The following is a 13001-nucleotide window of genomic DNA, read 5'->3' on the forward strand; positions in this document are numbered from 1 at the left end:
GAGGGACTGTTGCTCTTCAACGGGTTATTTTTAAACGCAGTGCAGATGAGATGTTTTGCCACCTCTCCGGCTCAAAGGCAAATACTTGCCACGGCTGTCCGCACCGACGTGACCCACCAATGCGACACATGGGACATGTTTGCCCTCAAAATATTAGACGAGCCCGTCGTTGGCTGGCGACCGATCCAGGGTATGCCCCACCCAAAATCAGAGAGGCTACGGCTAATCTGCGATTTTAATTAGGATATACAACATATAGAAATTGGAGAGGTCTTTATAAACACTAGTGAACACAATTAATCACATAGATTCTTGTGTAAAAATAATGTGCCCGTGCCATTTACAGGATGAAAATAGAACCTGCAATGTGTAATCTTGTAAATTAATATATGACCCGAGTCTATTTAAATTGCTAATTTTACGACTTGCACATAGATTTTTTTTTTCTCCCTGGGAGCTAAAATGGGGCTTGATCCATACATGGGTGCTGAAAAAAATTATTTCTAAGTATATTTTAAGATAACAAATTGCTGATCTTAACTGGGGCTCAGAACAGATTTCTGACGGGGCTATTAAGCAAAATCACAGTACAAGTACAAACTCTTTGCGGTGTTTGCATCCAACTAACGTGGAGCTTGTATGTTTGTTTCAGTGCTCGGATGGCAATTCAGCCCAGGACAACTCGTCCCTCAAGCGCGTGGCAGTGGTGGAAGACTTCTTTGACATCATCTACGCCATGCATGTGGAAATTGGCGCCGACCCGGGCCGGGCCCCCAAACACGCGGGCCAAAAGAAGACCTACAAAGCGGTGAGTTTGTCACTCTTACCAGCGGCAGTTTACTCAAAAAACAAACAAATCTTTGTGTATTTTAAAGGGATACTTGACTGATTTAACCATTTTCAGCAGTAAGAAGTTAATATTTTGTGTGTAATTAATTTTATAACTTAATTATTTTTTATGTAGGCAGCTTTATTTCTATAGAACATTTCATACACAAGGTAACTCAATGTGCAAATACTACCTTTAAAAGCACATTTTGCCACTTGCTGTCGACTGAAGATGACATTACAGTTGCTCAGAGCTCAGGTAACGACCAAATATGGCTCGCCTGTTTTCTGGGGTTTGGTCATGTGACGTTTGCAAACTGTGGTGTCATCGTCAGTTGACAGCAAGTGGCAAAATGTGCTTTTAAGGGTATTAATTGTACATGAAAAATAATGTGAAGTCATCAAATTAATTATAGACAACATATTAACTTCTTCTTGCTGTAAATGTCTAAATAAATCAAGTGTCCCTTTAAACAACCTAACAATGGCCTAATGAAAGGCCCTACTAGCTTAATGCTAACATATGATATAAAGTACCATTTACATGCTGTCAATTAGCATAGATATTCCATTTTAGCCAACAGATATTTTAACACTAACAGTGGATTAGCACGTTGTAACAATATTCACAGGCATATATTCTTTATAAATCTTTTCTCCTACGAAAAATGACTCATATTACAGCATCTTACTGAATCACTTGGAGTACTTGTGAAGCGATCCTTCATTTCTGCATTGACTGGATTGTACAATACTGCCCCCAGTGGCACTTCCACTCATTTCAGAGGGATGATTTGAGATGCGTTAAGTTATAGTTTTTGTCAATGTCAAAATGTTTGATGGTTAGTTGGTACAACAAGATTTGAATTATCTTCAAATCAAAAATTTATCAAAATTATTGATCGCTGCCAAGTGGCCTTCATTGAGAATCTATAGATTATACTAGACGATACATTCATATTAAAATAAGTGTTAGCTACAGCTTTAGTTGTGATTAGGAATGGCCAATCACATTTCTTTGCACCGAAGTCACTTGTTATTGAGTATCTGCAGATAGCGAGTCCCGATCCAATACCTCAGCTGCACATCAAGAAGAAAAATGAGTACATCCAAATGATCGCAATTATATATATATTTAAAAAAAAACATTCCAATAAAAGTTTCCTTTGAGTCAGCAGGGGTTCAAGTCAAGTAACCAAAATATTTTATTCTTGACTTTTGAAATGAAGAAAATTTAAAAATCCGATAATTTTCAGCCCAGAATCATGTGATTGACCTCGATTTCCGATCACGTGATGGGATTGGACAAGTCAAGTTAATCTTATGGAAAAGTGAGCATGCGGTGGCTAAACACACGTTAACCACTGCAGATCTCTTTCTGTGTCAAAAACATTTATATATATATTTTTTTTTTCAGTGGCAATGCAATGTATAATTTTTAGCATCAGTAGTTTCCAAGGGAACAAAGACAACTTTGCCAGCTGTGTCACATGACGGCTGCTTGGAGAACAAAAGGAGGAAATGGCTTTCTTGATGCGCGGACTGAGCGGAACAGGACAAAAATCAGCTCTTTCGTGTTTTTGCGGCCGTGTCGGACAGTTTTGCGGGACTTTGGTAACACCCCCACTTCCCCTGAGGAACCAAAATCCCATTTCTACTTGTGCCCCTGCCCTGTAGAGAGGTCCTGTCAGGTCTGATCGCGTGTCCCCTTTTGAGGAGGCAGCATGAGTGGGGTAGGGCATAATATGGAACTGTCACTGTGGCCTTCTGGGAGGAGCACGCTCCTCTGGGTGGCCTTTCCCTCTCACCCGCCTCAAGGGGCCGGGATGTGTGTGTGTGTGTGTGTGTGTGTGTGTGTGTGTGTGTGGGTGTGTGTCTGTGGGTGTGGGTTGGGGGTGGGGGCAAAGCTGATGGGGAGCAGTGGCAGCGGCGGTGGGCCCGGTGGGGGTGGGCACCCCTGCTGTCTCTCCGTGGTCTTGTGAAGGTCGCGTTTTCCAGGGAAACGCTAGAGGGGACGAGGAGGGGGGGCGGGAGCTGGAGACAAGCAGTGTGTGTGGGGGGGGGGGGGGGGGTATTGTGCTCATGCCAGGCCAAGCATAACACTAACACCAAGGTGGAGATCTATGGTAAACATAAAGTCAATTCAGAGGTTTGTTTCTTAATACGTTCTTATATTTGAAGTTAATTCCGAAAAGACTAAGAACTATGTACTAATTCACTCCCAACCCCCTTCGCTCCCGACTGTTTTACTGGATTTTGCAAGGCCCACAGAATATTGTGTTCTATTGCTATAAAAACATGGAACCTACCAAAAAGAAGATTAAAGTTTCTTGTTTCATCAGGATTTTTTTTTGTTTCCGTTTTGCAGCAATTAGCATTAGAATACAGCTAAGTTTCATCATTATTCACAAATCTGTTTAAAACACTGGAGAAAGAGCCTTTTTGCAACATGGCCCTGGTTGATCTCTTTTGCTCTGCTGCCACCTGCTGGCCGTTTTTATAATAACTACCATTGCTTCGAGCATTCTCTTCAATTTAGAGGCTGCATCAAAGCCTTCTGTATGCTCTAGCATAATATAAAAAAAAATGTTTTGAAAAAAAACTATAAATGCGTCTTTGGGAGAAAGTTTTTTTTGGGGGGGGGGCAAATTAGTTAATTTTGTAGATAGAGGTCTCTATTTTCATGGACAGTGCACATGCCCGTGGCGTGAAAATTGGTGCGTCTTCATTTGGCAGATCACACCTTGCTAGACTGAGGGCGTTTTCTTTTGGTGGCTAAAAGTGGACTCATTTTTGGACCAGCTGGAAGCAGGTCTCAGTTGTGGTGCGATTGTGTAAACGCGATTTTGGTGGATTTGAGCGAGGCGCCACTTTGTGGACGTGTCTGGCGGATGTCATGGGATTTTATTCATAAATATAACATCGCCGTTTATCGAACTCTCTGAATCATTGCAGAAATCAATTAATTGAACGTACTTTATTATTTTCATCTGGTTGGGGAGGGGTGCTTGGGGGACGGTGGTTTCTAATTGCCCACTTCATAGAGACCAACTTTACATAATCTACGTACTCGCTTCCATCTCCCGCATAGAATCCAGCGAGTCAGTTTATGTTTGTGCCATATAGACTGTGTGGAATGAGGGGAGCCCAAGCTGTTTGTCAGTATTTTTTAAATTTTGTAAACGTGACGAAAACGTTGCCTAGTAACGCACAATATAAAAACTTGAGTGCCTTCATTGTCATCAGCTGTTTTCGGGTGCAATTACGAAACACAGTTAGCTAGGTAGCTATGGCAGCACCTCGAAAATGCGTTGTCTCTTCAGATAGTCTGTTGGATTGGCTGATTTAGAATGCCTCATTGTCCACCATGAGTGCAAGATGGAAGAGTAAAGAAGAAGGATTTTTCTTTGTTCTTTTTTTTTTCTCAAGTCAGCTTTGATGACAACCTGAGTGTGGACCGGAGCTTTCTCCTGGCGTGGCTGCTTTAGAGCGCTGTTAGCCATGAGTGCACGCACATCACGGAGAAAAGGAGGAAGAATAGGGGAGGCTGGGTGGAAGTCTTTTTTCTAGTGCAATTGTGGCATTGCAGTTAGCTAGCTAGTTAATCATGGCCGCTTTAGAGCGCTTCGTTGTCTGCCCTGAGTGTGTGGACGCCATGGAAAGAAGGCGGAAGATTGAGGGGGAAGAAAACAAATCAGCTTTACAGCTTTGACATGCGATTAGCTTGCTGGCAATCTCCATATTTATTTTCTACTTCCTTTTGGATAGTCTGCTGGTTGAGTGCCTCGTTGTTGGCTGTGTATGCTGCGTCACACAGAGAAAGAGTGAAGAGTGAGGAGGAGGTACAAAAAAAGTGAGTTGACAGCCAGTGTGAACAGGGCCTTCACACTGGCATGGCCACTTTAGCGCGCCTCGTTGTTGTGGCGTGCACAAGCCTGGTGGGGTACGTTACAGCCACTGGGGGCTTTAAGCGGATATATTCCGGTGGCTCACAAAGGAACATCCATTTTTCCCGGTGGTTTAAGTGGAATTTGATTGACAGCTGAGAGTTTGGAGAGAACGGCTTCATTTGTCATGATTGTTTAGCCACATTTTATAAACTGGCCATTTTGAAACAAATTCGGCAGGTTTGTAACAGTACAAATCTGTGGTGTGACAAATAAAGTTACAAATTGCGTTTTTGCTCGGCCTTTCCTGGGATTCTCCGGTCCCTCTGAAGCAAACCTTCAGTTTTGTTCATTCCCACTCAAAGTTTCCAAGTTTGAAAATGCCCGAAATTTTGCAATCCTAATCAAAGCAGAAATCCGGTCACGGCTGGAGCTGGACTGCGGCCTTCAGTCGGCACGATAGAAAGAGCGAAACGATCACCTGGAGAGACGATCACACCATACGGCGACATCGCTGACCTCAAACTTTTGCCACAACAAAAAAACTAAAATAACCCCCTAATGCTAGTTTCTTGTCCCTCCCCCGCCACAGATAGCAGAGACGTACGCCTTCCTGCCGCGCGAGGCGGTGACTCGCTTCCTAATGAGCTGCGGCGAGTGTCAGAAGAGGATGCACATCAACCCCAGCACTGCAGAGTTCAAAGGTAACACAACCTCACTCGCTCACTCGCATCGTTAACTGACGGGCTGTTTTCAAAATCAACCTTCAGGAGTGCACCTTGCTCCCAACATTCCGCCATTCCATGATTAGGACTTAGGCGATTACAATTTTTAATCGTAATTAATCGCATGACTTCATTAGTCAATCGCAAATTTTATATCTGTACTAAATGTACAATAAATAAATAAAAAATCTAAGTTTTTGTACTCTTGTTAACACAAAAGTGGGGATTTTTTTTTTAACTAATAGAAATTTGGCTAAATCTTTTTGTCATTGGTGCAGTACTATAATTTCATAATAATTCATAAATTTGCATTAAAATTTAAAGTATGTACTGTACTGTAAAAAACGAGTGGGATTTTTGTTGAGGTCATTTTTCAATTAGTAGACGTTAGGGACAGCTCAGTGCATTTTTTCCTTTTCATACAAGTATTAAGAGCTATTTAATCTTTAACATTTTTAAAATGACCCCAGTCACACATATATATACATTATTATTACATTTATTACTGCAACATTTTTGACGTGAACGTGCCTGCTACGTTGCGACTGGAATTCCCTCAGTACAGGCTTTCCAAGTAAGGGGCAGTCATTAATCGTCGGTTAAAAAAATGTGTGGAGTTAAAGGAACCTTAAATCAACTCAAAATTCGCGCACTAATTAGGACACTCCAAATTTTTAAACCATAACAGTTGTGGAAATTTAAATGTTTGAAAATAAATACTTTTGAAAAAAGACTAAATGCAAATTTATTGTTTGTACTAGATTTAAAAAGAAGAAGAAAGTATTAAGCAATTTTGTGTACAGAGAACTTCAGTTTCCACTAACATTGCAAATGTATCCGTTTTAGCTCCATTGAAAACTCTAAATTGTTCTTGGATGTGAATAGCTGTTTGTCTACTTGTGACGTGGGATTGGCTGGCGAACAGTCCAGAGTGTGATCAGCCTCACCCCAAGGTCAGCTGGGCTGGGATAGGCTCCCGCACGCCTCACCCTAAAGAAAAGGCTTGCTGTGTAAATTGATGGACGGACGGATGCAACATGATGTAACAAAGACTCAAGAGGCCCACTAGCAGCGATAGACGATGTAAGACTCCCCCGAGCGGACGAAGGGAGGACTGCAGACACATTCTTTCACTTGAGGCTTCTACGACAACAAAAACGAAACACACACACCTCTATACTAAACAATTTAGCCTCTATTTTTCCTGTACAATACAAAGGGAATAAATGTGTTGTGGCAATAAAAAGATGAGTCAAAAAAAAAAAGGAAAGAAAATGGCTCACTGCTGGTGTTCTTTTTTTTCATCAGAAAACGACCGTCCGACCTCGCTGGTCCCTGACCTGATTGACTACAACATGCCCCTGACTGCCACCTACCTGAAGCAAATGAAGCTGCAGTGCATGACTGCCACCGAGAGGGTAAGTCTTCTGTGTGTGTGTGTGTGTGTGTTTAAATTAAAAAAAAAATAATAATAAAAAAAAAAATATATATATATATATATATATATATATATATATATATATATATATTCATCCACTGCAAGGCCAGGCAGATGTATTTCTATAGCAGATTTCATTCACAAGGTAACTCGGTGTCCTTCATATATTTAAAATACAATCTTTAAAGGCAAAATAATTTAATACATTTAAAAGAAAAAAAAGAAAAGCAAAGTAAGAAACTAAAAAGTTGTTCATTAAGATTACAAAAAGAGCAAACAGTGCAAGAACATGATTTGGGGGGGGGGGGGGGCTATTATAAATTGTAGGTATGGAGGCACAAAAAAAAGTTGTTGTTTTTTTAAACCTGTACAGTATTATTTTTTTTTAATCCACTTGGGGCTGATCTTCAGGAGCAACTAATGACAGCTAAATGCGAATGCACCATATTTGCATTGAAATCTTTGAACTAATTGACCCGAGTCGACTGACCTCAGAACCCTACTGTGTATTTATTGAATTGTATTTCCTTAATGTATTCAGGAACCGAACCATTATATCAAAAAAATATAAAAATATATAGTAGTAGACTAATATGTTCTGATCTCTTTGTCCTGGTCAAATCTTGAGCTGCAGTGTTCTGCAAAGAAGGGACATTTTTAAATGGCAAGTCAAAAGGGAAACAGTGGTCGCCACACGATATGAGCCACCGAATATGTAAGGAATACTGTCCATCAGAATTGTTAAAAGTTCCGCACCTGCACTCTTTGTTCGTCAAACATGGCAAAATAAATGGCCCGTTTTCCAGAAATGTTGGTGCCTGTTGGACCAGTGTTCAATTTTCAAGTCAACATGAGCTAAATAAGGCCCTCCCCCGTCCCCCCACCGTGAACCGGGATTAAAGCTTGTGGGCGTGACGTCATACACAACACCCCTCCCACGTGAGGGAGGTTGTGACAGAAAGAGCCCCCCCCTCCTCTCATTTTTCCTCCTCCCCCCCTCCTGCCAGCAAAGTGCAGGGAGCGGCACTCGCGCATGATGTGCGTTTTCGGGCACTCGGAAGCCAGGCTGAATTACGCGGGTGAGTACAAACAAAATAAAAACAAACACGGAGAAAGGCACATTGTGTTGGTCGCTGCGTATTTAATAATCATAATCATAATTCAGCCTTAGCAGAATCATCAGCATTAGAAGCGACGGAGGAAGCTTGAAGTGTGCTCAGCTCACATTTGGTTGACAGCATCAACTCCGCACCCTCTCGCTTGATCCTGCACAGGAGCAGCACGCCACTGATCCCCCCCCCCCCCCCCCAACCCAAAAAAAATCACAAGCTCCTCTTTTTAATCAGAAACAAGCTACAGCCCTGTGTGTTTTTATTTTTTAATTTTTTTGGGGAGAGGATGATAATTTATTAAAAACATTCAAGATCAGCCCAGCCAGGAACGGAGATAAACAAAGATTGATGCTCACCTTATCTACAGATTTTCAGCTAGAGTATCATATTTTTCTTGATTATTTACTTTTAAATAATGAAACAGAAAAAAAAGCAGTGTATTGGAGTTTGAATGGCAATAGTCGAGCTAGTGCAAAAATGATATGTGTAGAGTGTGCAAAAATGCAGGCTTTCGACTATTCAGGTATTGCAGGTTGGAGATTTAAACATTCAAGTGAGCGGGATGACAAAAGAAAAAATATTGCAGTTCACACATTGGGATGTCATTTGAAATGTTTATTGAAAATATGTACAATATAAATTAAAAAGGCAGTCTTTCTACATTGTTTAGGAATAATATTAACAAAAAAATATCAAAATACAAAGAAAGAAAAGAGGAATAAAATACAACAAAGGGGAAATTTAAATGGAATTGGAATTCTACATGACTCTTTTGGTGTGCAACACTGTTAGAAAATTGTCAAAAGTGTTGCTCGTTGTTTTTCAAAATAAAAGCAGATGTTTTTAAGTTACAGGACAACAGAAATAACACTTTTTTCTCAGTCAGTGTTTTTTTTATTTAATTTTAGCAAATATCTGTAGTTAAAGTAAAGTTGGCATGAAAAAAGTATGAGAGTCAAAGAAATGTCGACACATGCAATAAAGGTATGTTTATGTTATAAGTCACAATCATAACAGAGCTTTGACTTTTGCCTTTAGGTTGCATTAGTGCGGAGTCATTGTTTTGTTATTGTAGCTATGTTATAAATTGTTACGGCATCTATCGGAAATGATTTTGGGGACCCCAGTTTGAGGAGCCGTGGACCAACAGAGATGCCCTCTGACACTTGGCGTCACTCGCAGGGGCCAAGTTCAAAGGTGTGAAAGAGGTCAAAGGTCATGACGGGCTCGTTGGAGAGATTATGGTGGGTTCTCCTCTGCTAATCCATAATACTCGACTTCACCCGTGTTGGTGTTAGGCTACACCAAGTGTTTTACCAATCACTGCCTAAAAGTTAGAAAGTTTAGTAGAAACACTCAATTAATCGGCAATTGCTAAATTGTCAACTATTTTTTGATAATCAATTAGTCGTTGGAGTTTTTCTAAAATGGTCAAATTCTTCTGAAAGTCAGCTTCTCAACATTCAGTATTCTCCTATTTCCATATACCTCTGTGAAGGCGGACATTTTTTATTTTTTTTAAATAAGACATTTGCAAACCTTAGCTTTTATTTTGGAAAACCATGATCATCATTTTTGCCGATTTTCTGACAGACTAAGGAACCAAATCATCACTAATTGTGTATTTTCTTCACAATTTGAAATCATACCCGGTTTTTGTAACAAAGGATATAAATTAAAACATGTTTCACTCCAATTCACTCCTCATTCAGAGGGTACCGCTTTTCAAAGTTAGGAAATTGACTGAACAAATTAATTTTTAAAACGTATTATTTATTATTAGCTAATTTAACTGTAAAATCTCTAGCATGTAAACATCCCATCCTAAAACTGCATTTGCTGAAAATCTGAAAAGGAGTGTGAAGTATCATTTCGATCCTACTTCCTCGTCAGTATTTTACATAAATTACTCATCAAGAAGCCATTAGAAAGAAAAAAAAAGGGATCCGCAAGCACTGAATGTGACCGCGTTCTTCTGTTTGCGTCTCGTGTGGCACGTGCAGGATGACTCGTCGGTGAGCAGCGAGGACATGAACGGCGCTGAGCCCGCGTGGGGGGCGGCTGAGCGGCCGCCGGCGCCTGAGCCCGGACCGCCCAATGGACTCAGCAACCCCACAGCCGCCATCAAGGAAGATGACGGTGAGGCTGCCGTCGTGCAAACGTCATTGCGCAGTGCAAGTTGATGTTCAAGTTGAATTTGTTCCGTGACCACAAAACGTTCGTGTCTCAAATCAGATTTTCATATTAGAACGATCGATAAGGCCCATTAATCCATTTTAGTTTTAATTATTGTAATGTGTTTTGCGGTATAAAAAAGAGAGTAACAACATGAAGCAGTTGGCATGTTGAAGGACGGTAATTGCGGCTTCTTCTGCTGTGCGACCACTTGGCCACCTGGTGGCGGTATAATACAGATATGCAGACCAACAAAGAAGTCTTGTACTCAGCTAGCATAAGTCACACAGTGTTATTCATTGTTTTTTCACAGAAGATAAAGTATTCATGCTTGTTTGTATTGTTATCTGTCTACATATGTGGCTTCAAGTACATTTAAACACCACCACAGAAATATTAGGTGTTAGCATTCGTTATGGCAAAGTTCATCTTGTGTTAGCATTAGCATTAAGATAGTAGACTTAAGGCAAAGTTGATGTTTGTGGTTGCTTTAAACACACAAGATGTAATTCTCTATATTTCATGTAATCAGAGAATTCTAATAATTTTAAGTTAATAAACGGCTTGATTATCGATTAGTTGTTGATTAGTTGATTATCAAATTAATTGACAACCATTGTGCTAATAATCATTTAGAGACCTTCTTTTTTTTTAAATGACCTAAATCCTCCAAATTTCAGCATCTCAACAGTAAAGTTTCTTGAATTTCTGCATTTCACCCTGAAAGGAGACTGCTGAGCTTTGTCTTTTTCAAAATAAGAAATTTGCAAACATCTGCCTTTACTTTGAAAACTACTGATCAACTTTCTTTCCAATTCTCAGGTGGATGTCATGAACCAAACCAAATCAATTTGTGTGTTTTAGGCACTGTCAGTTTAGTCTTGTTTTTGGAAAGTTATTATTATTTTTCGGATTCATTGAAAACATAATCAAGAGATGAATGGATTATTCAAATAATTGTCAGTTTTGCCTGCCGCTACCATCTCCTGCTCATATCTCAAATTGTGGCAAACAGCTTGGCTTGTTCTTAGTGGACTAATCCAAATCGGTAAATCCACTCTTGCAGCGGGTGGGCCGCCAGTGCAGCCCCAACGTCAAGCAGCTCGGGTTCAAGGCTTAGGAAAGTAGGACAAAGGAGGCGACTGTGAACCTTCACGCCACACACAACACGCACGCAACGCACATTGGGACAAAGTCACTGAAAGGACTCAAACACACGTGACGTGAGGAGGAAGGAAGTGTCACCGTGGAATTGCATGTTCGCATATTTGAGCACAAAAAGATTATCGGAGAAACAGGAAAAGAAAAATCATCAGCCAAAACTTTCTAAAAGAGTTGCTTTTCTTTCAATCTTTCATGCAATGTTTTTGTGTGTGTTGCATTGCTTTTCCCTCTCTTTTTTTAACCTGTCATTTAACCTACAGTGGATATAAAAAGTCTACACACCCCTGTTCAAATGCCAGTACTTTTTGCGTAAAAAAAAAAATGAAACCAAGAAAAATCACTTCAACTTTTTTTAATATAAATAATGTGACATAAATGTGACATGTACAACTCAATAGATTTTTTTTCTCATAAAATTTAAACAATGTGGTTGCAGAAGTGTGCACACCCTAATAACTGGGGGCATGGCTGTGTTGACACTAATCACATTCAAAATCAAGTTAAATGGGAGTCAGCACACACCTGCCCCCATTTGAAGTGCCTCTGATTAACCCCATATAAAATTCAGATGTTCTAGTAGTCTTTTCCTGACATGAAGGTTTTGTTTGAACATGAACTAGTAATTTTGAAGTGTTCATTAACTCATTCACTGCCATTGACGGTTCTAGACGTCAAATATTCATTTGAACTATTTCTATTAGTTTACCATTTTTTTTCCGCTTTTGATAACAAGACTATAAAAAACCTAGAATTGTTTTATTGTACATTTAGAACATATATAAAATGTGCGATTAATTGTGAGTTAACTCGTGAAGTCATGCAATTAATTACGATGAAAAATTGTTAAACTAATAGAAATAGTTCAAATGAATTTTTGACGTCAATAGCCGTCAATGGCAGTGAATGAGTTAAGGCCCCAAGTTGCAGCCCCTGTTCATGTTTGCTGCCACCAGCATGTTTCACTTTGGTACTTTTTTTTTGTAGTGATGAGCAGTGTTGTGTTTGCCCCTAATGTAAAGTTGTTAAACAACTTTGGTCTCATCAGACCGCAACCCATTTTCCCTCCTGTGTTTGAGAGATTTTGCTCTTGCTCAGGTTATAGGACACATTTAAAAAAACAAACAGAAACCTTGCATTTGAACAGTGGTGTGTAGACTTGAACCGTGAACTCGTCATAGTGTTAGACCTGGAAATTGCAAATGCATTGCCGGCACCATGATCAATACATTTGTCTAAATCCCCGCTTTCCCCTCTCCCCCTTCCAGCAGACGACGACTCCTCGGAGAGCAGCAGCGGCAACGGGATACCGGCCATGACCTCGCCTGAGGTGCAACCCGTGGGCGGGAACCCCCCGGAGGGCAACACTTCGTGCGTGGAGGTGACGGAGAACGGCTTGAGCGCTCCACTGGACTTCAGCACCACCTTGTCCTCGTCCTCCTCCGACGACCAACAGCCGGTCAACCTGAGCGACAGGCTTCTGCCCGCCGGGTGCTCGCCGCCAAATTCCTTCCCGGCAGACCCCAGCAGGAAGTACCCCATCAAAACAGAATATGCCAAGGTAAACATGCAAACTCTTGTGTTTTTAACCCTTACAAGGGGAACTACAAATAAACATGAAATCATATGCAAAAGTGTATACACCCTCTTAGAATATATCAGGAAACCTCTTCTA

At 40.5% G+C, this 13001-nt stretch overlaps 1 protein-coding gene across 2 annotated transcripts in view; it reads left to right on the top strand.

The window, feature by feature from the left end:
- nol4la (nucleolar protein 4-like a) overlaps positions 1–13001 on the top strand; it is a 40989-nt gene that overhangs the window by 14511 nt on the left and 13477 nt on the right. The window contains exons 2-6 of one of the 2 annotated variants that reach the window (XM_086069161.1): positions 653–808; positions 5308–5419; positions 6749–6858; positions 9994–10129; positions 12595–12887. In XM_086069161.1, the coding sequence (XP_085925287.1) occupies positions 653–808; positions 5308–5419; positions 6749–6858; positions 9994–10129; positions 12595–12887 (807 nt within the window). The remainder of the gene's footprint in view (positions 1–652; positions 809–5307; positions 5420–6748; positions 6859–9993; positions 10130–12594; positions 12888–13001) is intronic. The other variant, XM_086069162.1, reaches the window with a different exon arrangement.

This window comes from Leptonotus elevatus, chromosome 2 (assembly GCF_054856555.1).
Source record: "Leptonotus elevatus isolate MCC_2025b chromosome 2, RoL_Lele_1.0, whole genome shotgun sequence".
Taxonomy (NCBI): Eukaryota; Metazoa; Chordata; class Actinopteri; order Syngnathiformes; family Syngnathidae; genus Leptonotus; species Leptonotus elevatus.